Source organism: Oncorhynchus masou, chromosome 17 (genome assembly GCF_036934945.1).
Source record: "Oncorhynchus masou masou isolate Uvic2021 chromosome 17, UVic_Omas_1.1, whole genome shotgun sequence".
Lineage (NCBI taxonomy): Eukaryota > Metazoa > Chordata > Actinopteri > Salmoniformes > Salmonidae > Oncorhynchus > Oncorhynchus masou.
The window spans coordinates 41731314-41743854 of NC_088228.1; the positions used below are offsets into that span (position 1 = coordinate 41731314).

Genomic DNA, 12541 nt, shown 5'->3' on the forward strand with positions numbered 1-12541 from the left:
GAATGTTTATGTTTTAAATAACATTCTTGGAGCATTCTTCGAATGTTACTAAAAGTAACAAAGAAAAGTTTTCTTCATGTTTTGAGAACGAAATGTTTTAAATGTTTTAAATAACATTTTTTTAAACATTCTCTGAACTTAAATGTTCTTGTGGTTTTTACGGAAAATGTTCCTAATATTCTCGGAACAATTTGAGAACATGGCATTAAATAAAACCCTGAGGAAAGCTGTACAAAAGGTTACTGAAATGTACTTCACCATTTAACAAAATGTCATTTAAATGTAACTATGTTTGAACTTTTAGTAAACATTATTTTAAAAGAATGAAATACCAAGAAAAGTATGTTTTTTTGTTAAGTTCCTTAAATGTGTTGAGAATGTTCCAAAGCCAAACCCTGATCAGTTCATTAAGAGTTGCCTCTTTGTTCGTTCTCCTGCCAACCGCCAAAAAACCTAATGTGAAAAAGTTGGTTTTCAGTCCGGGCCTGATATTCTAAGAGTTGATTTGGGTTGGGTCGGCCCGGGCTTATGGTTTGCGCAACATTGCAACCTACGTTTGAGATCAACGCCTGGCCGTGGCTGTGTGAGAAGCGAGCCTGTATCTCTGAATGAGAATGAGATTCACTTTATACGATCTCTCTCCCTCTCTCTGTTCTGATAGACATGAGTCTACAACTCTCATCTCTCCAGCGTTGGTCATTTATTTCCTTATAGAATCAGAGCTTCAGCACCCCTGATTAATTGAAATGAATTTTCTAAAGTTATAGAATAACTACTGTCTGGTCAGAAAGAAATGAAGTAATTCAGAATAGCCTACTACACCATGAGAAGGCCTGTAATTGTATTTTTTATTTTACTAGGCAAGTCAGTTAAGAACAAATTCTTATTTTCAATGACGGCCTGGGAACAGTGGGTTAACTGCCTGTTCAGGGGCAGAACGACAGATTTTGTACCTTGCCAGCTCGGGGGTTTGAATTTGCAACCTTTCGGTTACTAGTCCAACGCTCTAACCACTAGGCTACGCTGCCGCTGTAATTTAGCCACAGAGGATCAATAACGTATATTTTTTAAAGCCTGGCTGTGGATTGTGTGCAGCCCACTGCAAATCTGTCAGTGAACAGCATGCAGACAAAACAGGCCTTTCCCAATATTTCAGATACAATTGCGAGAAAAAACAGGTTGGAAAGCAAATGGCTCCTGCTGAAAAGTGAAGACTAATCTGTCTGCTACCAAAATATTTGATCAACTTCCAAATATTGTTTTACAATGTAAAACAAGAGAAAGACCGGCTTTTGGCACGACCGCATCGGCCATCACCGGTGAGTGATCTGCGCATCATTGGGTGAGTCAGTGAAACTGCATTTGTAGGACTATAATTTCCTCCTCATATTGCAGCCTACAAAATGTGTCTCCACAAGACACGGTCGTTTTATTGATCTCAGATGTTCAGTTTGTCAGTGTCATAGTAGCCATCATTTTGGGCGGTGTTAAAGATTCTGCCAAAGTCTCCAGTCATGTGAAATGACGCCAAACTGCCTGAAATGCGTTTATAAAAGGACACATTTCCCCAGACCATAGGCTGTTAACAATGGTCCCCATGTGTGCAAGTTCTGGAAGCGCCTCTTACTGCTCTATGCAAATGCATGATATGCATGCAGTGCTTTATTATAAAGGGGATTTTTCTTTTATGCGTTCCGGTCACCCCCTCTGGCACTCACTTTTTGTTCTGGCACCTCCCGAATTTACAGCTGTTGTAATCATCTTGTGATCAGAGCTTAACTCCGTTAAGAACTATTGAGGAGCCGCACAATTACATCAGGAGCTAAATCACATCATCTTGTGATCAGAGCTTAACTCCGTTAAGAACTATTGAGGAGCCTCACAATTACATCAGGAGCTAAATCACAGCATCTTGTGATCAGAGCTTAACTCCGTTAAGCTGGGGAACTATTGAGGAGCTGCACAATTACATCAGGAGCTAAATCACAGCATCTCGTGATCAGAGCTTAACTCCGTTAAGAACTATTGAGGAGCTGCACAATTACATCAGGAGCTAAATCACATCATCTTGTGATCAGAGCTTAACTCCGTTAAGAACTATTGAGGAGCTGCACAATTACATCAGGAGCTAAATCACAGCATCTTGTGATCAGAGCTTAACTCCGTTAAGAACTATTGAGGAGCTGCACAATTACATCAGGAGCTAAATCACATCAGACGACCTTTTATCAAAAAGTTACTACTGTGCCTATGATATAATAAGAGAGAGATCTTATCACACACAGCGATACCTTCCTTCCCACACATACTACCCTTTTCAAAGTAAAAACTGAAGGGAGGCCTTGACGTGCTTGTTAGCCTCAGCCAGAGAAGAACTGTACGCTCCTAATAAACTGCTGGAGCACATGCTCTGTCAGAACCAGCTCTCTCTATCGCTGCCTTTATCAGGGTCAACACAGACAGGGCTGTTCACTGAACAGGCCACACTGTAAAGAGGGCTACATTCCAAATGACGCCCTTTTTACCTACATAGAGTACTACTTTTGACCTGAGCCTTTATGAGCCCTGGTCAAAAGTAGTGCAATAGATAGGGAATAGGGTGCCGTTTGGGAAGCGGACGAGGGCGTCGATTTAGTGTCACAGCGTGAATACAGACAACAATCCCTTTCTCAGACGAAAGCCTCAGACCGTCTCAATTTCAAGGCCGTGTGTGTGGCTGTGAAGAGTCTTTGAACTTGATCTGATGACAGAGAGTGTGTTGTGAAGTGATTGGGGGGGGGGACTCTTTTAGTTGTGACAAAGGAGACACTCACAGTAGCTGCTGGGTAATTTGATATTGAGTAGGATGCATAGGGAGTCTATCAGCTGCATACCTCCCGTTGGTCTGGATGGAGAAGAGTCACTGTGACCATTGTGGAAAGTTAATTGACACACGAACCAATGATTTAAATCAAATAAAAAAGTCAAAAAGACATAAACATGTCCCACAGGATGATGTGTGTGGACACAGTAGACCTGAGCCTTCCTAGGCCTAATGACTTTCCCCTCTCTTCCTCTTGTTGGCATCGTGTCCATTGTTATCTCAAGGCTCCAGACAAATGGTATTGGAGACTGGTACCTGTAAGTCCATCTATCCGCCTCTCCCTCTTCCCCATACCTCCCCTTCCCCTGGCGCCTTACCACTACCCTAACCCACATGCAGCCCCTAACCCACCCCTACCCTCCAATGATGCTCCGCCCTGTTCCTTGCCTCTTACCTCCCATGTTGATTGTTAGAACGGCTGTATAACATCTGTATATAGATGCTCATACTGCACCTCAATGCTAGTACAGTGCAACCATGTAAACAACCCACTATAACACACAAAAATGCTGAATCACACACCAGACAAAACGCAACTTAAGCTCTCCTCTCTCTGTTTGAAAAATGGGACCACTCTTTCTTCTAGTAAAGTAATGGATGCCCGGCCTGTTCCTTTTATTAAAGGTGAGACTGGGAGCAGAGAGGGGAACCAGTTGTTGTACTGGTGCGGCACCAGTGTGTTTTATAGACTCTGAGAGAAACAAATATACAACTATAACATATTCCCTCTGTCAGAACCGCTTATTAAACTATAAATCATCACCCTGCCCTTATCCTTACCAAAATCATTAAGGGGAAAACACAAAGTGATCCTGGATCAGATCACTAAACCTAATCTTACCTCCATCCAGTCAACACTGCAGGACACCATAGCACAGGAGATTTATATTGGTTGGATACTGTAGCACAGGGGATTTATCTGGTCGTAACAGTTAATGTAGGAACATGAGACTAGTGTAAATCACTAGATGATATAGGGACATTCAGACTCAGTCACACCTTAGTGTAATTACGGTACACGGACTCCCAACCCAGTGGAAGTGTAGCCTTGGTGCCAACTGTTTTCTTTGCATTCGACAACGATACAGGATCTTTACCGTAGAGGACACTGTCAGCCTCTCCCTCTCCCCTATAAAGATGGCGTTGGTCGATCTGTCAAAGTCTCCACAGTCTGTTTTCTTTGCATGCAGCGACACCCCACTACCTGTTTAGTCGAGTCTGAACCCTCCAATGCTTGAATAACCCCAGACTAAACTACTGTGTGTGTGTGTGTGTGTGTGTGTGTGTGTGTGTGTGGTGTGTGTGTGTGTGTGTGTGTGTGTGTGTGTGTGTGTGTGTGTGTGTGTGTGTGAGAGAGAGGGCGTGACTGTGCATCTATGCAAAGACAACGACCGCTTGTGTACATTTGTGTGTGAGAAGCCTATATATACATCCCCATACATCCCTCTCCTTGCTCTGATTGCATAGATTAACTGTATATCACTGACCTGTAATCTCTCTCTGTTGTTGCCATGGCTGCAGGCGCGCTATAGGAGGGAGCATGAGAAGCAGAGGTCAGCTCCCTCCCTCCCCCTGGTGGACAATCTGCTAAAGGACAACACAGACGGCTGTGCCTTGGCCGCACTCCTCCACTTCTACTGCCCAACGTCTGTCAGACTGGAAGGTACCACTTCATACCTGTAGCCTTCTCTGGTTGGCCTACTTTATACTAATAGTTTGCAGTAACAGCATCTGTTATAGCTCACACTCACTCAGAATGGTAAGTACATTAGGCTGCCGATACACAAGGGATTGACCAGAATCTGATGAGCATAGGGGCATTCATTCACAGCAAACTATATATTTTCTAGAAACATGATAGCTACATTATGCATAAGTATTACAGAGGGACACAGAATCATCGTCGGGCTCAACAAATGATTGTAAATGGAAACAATGACCAGTAGTATCAACAGATATATTGTTTTAACCATGAGACATGCGGTACCAGTCCAACGTTTGGACACACCTACTGGGTTTTCCTTTATTTTTACTATTTTCTACCTGGTATAATAATAAATGAAGACATCAAAACTATGAAATTATACATATGGAATCATGAAGTAACCAAAAAAGTGTTGATGACAGATTTACACACTCTTGGCATTCTCTCAACTAGCTTTGTGAGGTAGTCACCGGGAATGCATTTCAATTAACAGGTGTCCCTTGTTAAAAGTTCATTTGTGAAATTTCTTTGAGCCAATCAGTTGTGTTGTGACAAGGTAGGGTTGGTATACAGAAGATAGCCCTATTTGGTAAAATACCAAGTCCATATTATGGCAAGAACAGCTCAAATAAGCAAAGAGAAACGACAGTCTATCATTACTTTAAGACATGAAGGTCAGTCATTGTGAAAAATTTCAAGAACTTTAAAAGTTTCTTCAAGTGCAGTCGCAAAAAACATCAAGCGCGATGATGAAACTGGCTCTCATGAGGACCACCACAGGAAAGGAAGACCCAGAGTTACCTCTGCTGCAGAGGATAAGTTCATTAGAGTTACCAAATTGCAGCCAAAATAAATTCTTCACAGAGTTCAATTAACAGGCTGTATCACACCCGGCCATGATTGGGAGTCCCATAGGGCACACAATTGGCCCAGCATTGGCCGGGTTTGGCCGGGGTAGGCTGTCATTGTAAATAAGAATTTGTTCTTAACTGACTTGCCTAGTTAAATAAAGGTAACCCCCCCCCCCCAAAAAAAAACCCAGACATCTCAACATCAACTGTTCAGAGGAGACTGCGTGAATCAGGCCTTACACCAGGAACGCACAATCCCTCCATCAGTGCTCAGACTGTCCGCAATAGACTGAGAGATGCTGGACTGGGGGCTTGTAGGCCTGTTGTAAGGCAGGTCCTCACCAGACATCACCGGCAACAACGTCGCCTATGTCGCTGGACCAGACAGGACTGGCAAAAAGTGCTCTTCACTGACGAGTCACAGTTTTGTCTCACCAGGGGTGATGGTCAGATTCGCGTTTATCGTCAAAGGAATGAGCGTTACACCGAGGCCTGTACTCTGGAGTGGGATCGATTTGGAGGTGGAGGGTCTGTCATGGTCTGGGGTGGTGTTTCACAGCATCATAGGACTGAGCTTGTTGTCATTGCAGGCAGTCTCAACGCTGTGCGTTACAGGGAAGACATCCTCCTCCCTCATGTGTTACCCTTCCTGCAGGCTCATCCTGACATGACCCTCCAGCATGACAATGTCACCAGCCATACTGCTCGTTCTGTGCGTGATTTCCTGCAAGACAGGAATGTCAGTGTTCTGCCATGGCCAGCGAAGAGCCCGGATCTCAATCCCATTGACCACGTCTGGGACCAGTTGGATCGGAGGGTGAGGGCTAGGGCCATTCCCCCCAGAAATGTCCGGGAACTTGCAGGTGCCACAGCAAGAACTGGCAAATCTGGTGCAGTCCATGAGGAGGAGATGCACTGCAGTACTTAATGCAGCTGGTGGCCACACCAGGTACTGACTGTTACTTTTGATTTTGACACCCCACCCCCTTTGTTCAGGGACACACTATTATACTTCTGTTAGTCGCATGTCTGTGGAACTTGTTCAGTTTATGTCTCAGTTGTTGGATCTTGTTATGTTCATACAAATATGTACACATGTTAAGTTTGCTGAAAATAAACGCAGTTTACAGTGAGAGGACTTTTCTTTATAAATATATGGACGAGCAATGTTAGAGCGGCATAGACTAAGGTACAGTAAAATGGTATAGAATACAGTATATACATATGAGATAATAATGGATGATAGTGGGGTGAACATCTATTTGGCCTTCCTGTGACATTGGGTGCTGTAGGTGTCCTGGAGAGCAGATAGTTTGCCCCCGGTGATGCGTTGTGCAGACTGCACCACCCTGTGGTGAGCCCTGCAGTTGTGGGCGGTGCATTTGCCGTACCAGGCTGTTTGTGTGGGTTTTAGGTGACATGCCAAATTTCTTCAGCCTCCATTTCAGTTTGTCAGTGATGTGTACGCCTAGGAACTTAAAACTTTCCACCTTCTCCACCGCTGTCCCGTCGATGTGGATAGGGGGTGCTCCCTCTGCTGTTTCCTGAAGTCCACGATAATCTCCTTTGTTTTGTTGACGCTGAGTGTGAGGTTATTTTCCTGGGACCACACCCCAGAGCCCTCACCTCCTCCCTGTAGGCCGTCTCATCGTTGTTGGTAATCAAGCCTACTACTATGTCGTCTGCAAAGGGTGGCTACTTTGAAGAATCTAAATCTAAATGAATGGAAATGTGTTCATTTGTTTAACACTTTTTTGGTTATTACATGATTCCATATGTGTTATTTCATAGTTTTGATGTCTTCACTGTTCAAACTTTTGACTGGTACTGTACATACAACTGAACAGTGATTTTTCCGACAGTTTGACCTCCCGATCCGTTCTGAGACAATGACCCCTGACCCTGATATGACTCCAACTGACAGGAATACCCCTTATCACCATTACTGCAGTCTATCAGTCTAGCTTAGACTTGCTACAACACAGAATAGTTAACACACACACACACATACAGAGAGAGAATAGATTATCCACTATCCTGCCCAGTAGATATGATGTGAAAAAATGCTGTTGGGAAGAAGATTAGCCCCTAGTGATGAAGTCAATGTTTACCATTTCATCAATACTGTCAAAAGGGTCCATAAGGTTCAGGTTTATTCCATGACACATGTTATTGAATGGTAATGGTGTCAATAGAAGACGCTAAGGGTAGTGGGTTTTGAATCCTGCTGGGGCTACCCATACGTACAAAAATATGTGTAAGTCTCTTTGGATAAAAGTGTCTGCTGAATATTATTATTCAAGGATTAAAGCTGAGGGATTTCCATAACATGAGAGGGAGAGGAGTCTGTTGAGACAGTACCCAGTGATCCAGCCTCCACCCACTGTTCTAAAAATGCCCCAGGGCCAGGCGAAGATGTGATTGGTCAGGAAGGTGACAGCAGCACAGTCCTTTAGACAGAGGACAACCGTTGACTGTTATTTTTTAAAGATAAACATTGCCACTCCCCTTCTGTGAGTGCCTAGTCATATATGGATGTCTGTGTGTGCTAGAATGAGATACTGTAAAGAAGGATTGGATAGTGAGGGAATATTCTAGAACACGGCCATTTTTAACAGTACATGTGACCCAGCTGTGACAATCGTTTCATTCAGTTCCATTTCAATGAAAGCTCCATTTGGCTCCCATTGTGGAAATGCTGTACTTCCTTGTTATGAACTTGAGTGAAGACCCAAAAGCGGTTTTAACAGAAAACAGAGTTCTTTAATGAAAATACAGGAATGGCATAAATCCTCTTCCAACGTTGTCAGCGGAACAAAAGAACGTTAGTATAGTGCAGGATGCTCCTGCCAGGCAGACTCCGACAGGACAGGACAAGGTGGAAGCAAACGAGACGACAGCTTGCTTCTGGCATCAAAAAACACAAACAAGAATCAGACACTGAAAGTAGCAGGAACAGAGAGAGAAATAGAGACCTAATCAGAGGGGGAAGAGGGAACAGGTGGGAAAGAGTGAATGAGCTAGTTAGAGGAGATGTAGAACAGCTGAAGAATGAGAGACAGAGAAGGTAACCTAAAAAGACCAGCAGAGAGAGCGAATGAAGAGAAAGGACAGGAACAGACATAACAAGACATGACATTCCTGAAGAATCTGGTAGACTGATGACATCACTGTCCAATCCTTCTTCAGCTCGTTCTAGTCTGCGTGGGCTCTCCCCATCATGACATCACCATCTCTGTTATTCTGTGTACTCTCCCCTGCCTTCCAACCTTGCCTCCTCTGACCATTATTCTGGCTAAACACTACAAATAATACTAAGTATTTTATAAAAGGAACATTTATAATAAAATAACAATCATAAAAATAAATAAAAAGTCTGACCAGGCACTTGTCAATTGCATAAAAAACAGAAAAGCCATTGATGCACAGCTGAAGCTTTTCAAATCCATGCGAATCCAACCCCTGAAGATAGAAACACTAACCCCGCCCCTATGCTCTCTCCTCTCCCCGCCCCTCCAGATATCTGTCTGAAGGAGACCATGTCACTGGCTGACAGTCTGTACAACCTGCAGCTGGTGCAGGAGTTCGGTAGGGACAACCTCAACCACTGCTGCCACTTCTCCCTGGAGGACATGCTCTATGCCCACTCTTCCATCAAGGTAGGCTCTATGCCCACTCTTCCATCAAGGTAGGACCATGGGGAGCAGCGGGTGGGCTGGGGGGGACAGGGTAGGGGGGTGGGGGAATAGGAAGAGAGGGGGAAGAGGTCTGGGAGGACATGGAGGCTGTGTGGGGCAGCGGTCTGGGGGACAGGAGGGGAGGCTGGGGGGACATGGGAGGGGCCAAGACTTGGTTAGTTGGGTAGGGAGGGAAATGGGGTGTTGACTATGGAGGTAGAATATACATTTGAAGTCGGAAGTTTACATACACTTAGGTTGGAGTCATTAAAACTCATTTTTCAACCACTCCATAAATGTCTTGTTAACAAACTATAGTTTTGGCAGTTAGGACATCTACTTTGTGCAAGACACAAGTCATTTGACAGACAAATTATTACACTTATAATTCACTGTATCACAATTCCAGTGGGTCAGACGTCTACATACACTATGTTGACTGTGCCTTTAAACAGCTTGGAAAATGATGTCATGGCTTTAGAAGCTTCTGATAGGCTAATTGGCATCATTTGAGTCGATTGGAGATGTACCTGTGAATGTATTTCAAGGCCGACCTTCAAGCTCAGTGCCTCCTTTCTCAGTGCCTCCTTTCTTTTCATGGGAAAATCAAAAGAAATCAGCCAAGACCTCAGAAAAAAAATTGTAGACCTCCACAAGTCTGGTTCATCCTTGGGAGCAATTTCCAAACTGAAAAACAATAGTACGCACGTATAAACACCATGGGACCACGAAGCCGTCATACCGCTCAGGAAGGAGACGCGTTCTGTCTCCTAGAGATGAACGTACTTTGGTGCGAAAAGTGCACATCAATCCCAGAACAACAGCAAAGGACCACGTGACAATGCTGGAGGAAACAGATACAAAAGTAGCTATATCCACAGTAAAACAAGTCCTATATCGACATATCCTGTAAGGCTGCTCAGCAAGGAAGAAGCCACTGCTCCAAACCGCCATAAAAAAGCCAGACTACAGTTTACAACTGCACATGGGGACAAAGATCAACCTTTTTGGAGAAATGTCCTCTGTTCTGATGAAACAAAAATAGAACCGTTTGGCCATAATGACCATCATTATGTTTGGAGTAAAAAGGGGGAGGCTTACAAGCCGAAGAACACCATCCCCCATTATTCACGGTTGGGTGGCAGCATCATGTTGTGGGGGTGTTTTGCTGCAAAAGGGACTGGTGCACTTCACAAAATAAATGGCTTCATGAGAGCAGAAAAGTATGTGGATATATTGAAGCAACATCTCAAGACATCAGTCAGGAAGTTAAAGCTTGGTCGCAAATGGGTCTTCCAAATGGACAATGACCCCAAGCATACTTTCAAAGTTGTGGCAAAATGGCTAAGGACAACAATGTCAAGGTATTGGAGTGGCCATCACAAAGCCCTGACCTCAATCCTATAGAACATTTGCGGGCAGAACTGAAAAAGTGTGTGCGAGCAAGGAGGCCTACAAACCTGACTCAGTTACACCAGCTCTGTCAGGAGGAATGGGCCAAAATTCACCCAACTTATTGTGGGAAGCTTGTGGAAGGCTACCCGAAACGTTTGACCCAAGTTAAACAATTTAAATGCAATGCTACCAAATACTATTTGAGTGTATAAAAAATTCTGAACCACTGGGAATGTGATGAAAGAAATACAATCTGAAATAAATCATTCTCTCTACTATTATTCTGAAAAAAAGTGATGATCTTAACTGACAGGGAATTTTTGCTAGGATTAAATGTTGACTCCAACGCTTCCCAGAGTTGTATCAAGTTGACAAGCTGTCGTTTGGTTGGTGGACCATTCTTGATACACACAGGAAACTGTTCAGTGTGAAAAAACCCAGCAGCGTTACAGCTCTTGACACAAACCGGTGCGCCTGGCACCTACTACCATACCCCGTTGAAAGGCACTTAAATATTTTGTCTTGCCTATTCATACTCTGAATGGCACACATACAAAATCCATGTCTCAATTGTCTCAAGGCTTAAAAATCCTTCTTTAACCTGTCTCCCCCCCTTCATCTACACTGATTGGAGTGGATTTAACACGTGGCATCAAGAAGGGATCATATCTTATTTTCAAATGGGGTAATGATGCATAGTGGGGCATAAGAGGACAGGGAGGGTAGATGTTTTAAATTACTTATTGACAAGAATGACTCATGAAGAATATATTAGTCATTGGTGTTCAACCGGTGTGCCTTGAGGAACTCTCAGGTGTGTGAAAATCATTCGCAAAGGAAAGTCTGTTTAGGATTTATTTCTAAATATATGGCTCTGGGCTTAGCTATACCACAGCCTCTGGTACTGTATGGCTCTGGGCTTAGCTATACCACAGCCTCTGGTACTGTATGGCTCTGGGCTTAGCTATACCACAGCCTCTGGTACTGTTTGGCTCTGGGCTTAGCTATACCACAGCCTCTGGTACTGTATGGCTCTGGGCTTAGCTATACCACAGCCTCTGGTACTGTATGGCTCTGGGCTTAGCTATACCACAGCCTCTGGTACTGTATGGCTCTGCTCTGGGCTTAACTATACCACAGCCTCCGGTACTGTATGGCTCTGGGCTTAGCTATACCACAGCCTCTGGTACTGTATGGCTCTGGGCTTAGCTATACCACAGCCTCTGGTACTGTATGGCTCTGGGCTTAGCTATACCACAGCCTCCGGTACTGTATGGCTCTGGGCTTAGCTATACCACAGCCTCCGGTACTGTATGGCTCTGGGCTTAGCTATACCACAGCCTCCGGTACTGTATGGCTCTGGGCTTAGCTATACCACAGCCTCTGGTACTGTATGGCTCTGGGCTTAGCTATACCACAGCCTCCGGTACTGTATGGCTCTGGGCTTAGCTATACCACAGCCTCCGGTACTGTATGGCTCTGGGCTTAGCTATACCACAGCCTCCGGTACTGTATGGCTCTGGGCTTAGCTATACCACAGCCTCCGGTACTGTATGGCTCTGGGCTTAGCTATACCACAGCCTCCGGTACTGTATGGCTCTGGGCTTAGCTATACCACAGCCTCCGGTACTGTATGGCTCTGGGCTTAGCTATACCACAGCCTCTGGTACTGTATGGCTCTGGGCTTAGCTATACCACAGCCTCTGGTACTGTTTGGCTCTGGGCTTAGCTATACCACAGCCTCTGGTACTGTATGGCTCTGGGCTTAGCTATACCACAGCCTCCGGTACTGTATGGCTCTGGGCTTAGCTATACCACAGCCTCCGGTACTGTATGGCTCTGGGCTTAGCTATACCACAGCCTCTGGTACTGTATGGCTCTGGGCTTAGCTATACCACAGCCTCTGGTACTGTATGGCTCTGGGCTTAGCTATACCACAGCCTCTGGTACTGTATGGCTCTGGGCTTAACTATACCACAGCCTCCGGTACTGTATGGCTCTGGGCTTAGCTATACCACAGCCTCCGGTACTGTATGGCTCTGGGCTTAGC

General features: G+C 44.6%; 1 protein-coding gene across 3 annotated transcripts in view; it reads left to right on the top strand.

Annotated features, from left to right (window-relative positions):
• The window catches only part of camsap2b (calmodulin regulated spectrin-associated protein family, member 2b), a 146881-nt gene that overhangs the window by 110375 nt on the left and 23965 nt on the right, over nucleotides 1-12541 (top strand). For 2 of the 3 annotated variants that reach the window (XM_064993404.1, XM_064993406.1), the window contains exons 5-7: nucleotides 3088-3120; nucleotides 4385-4526; nucleotides 8939-9078. In XM_064993404.1, coding sequence (XP_064849476.1) covers nucleotides 3088-3120; nucleotides 4385-4526; nucleotides 8939-9078 — 315 coding nt within the window. The remainder of the gene's footprint in view (nucleotides 1-3087; nucleotides 3121-4384; nucleotides 4527-8938; nucleotides 9079-12541) is intronic. The other variant, XM_064993405.1, reaches the window with a different exon arrangement.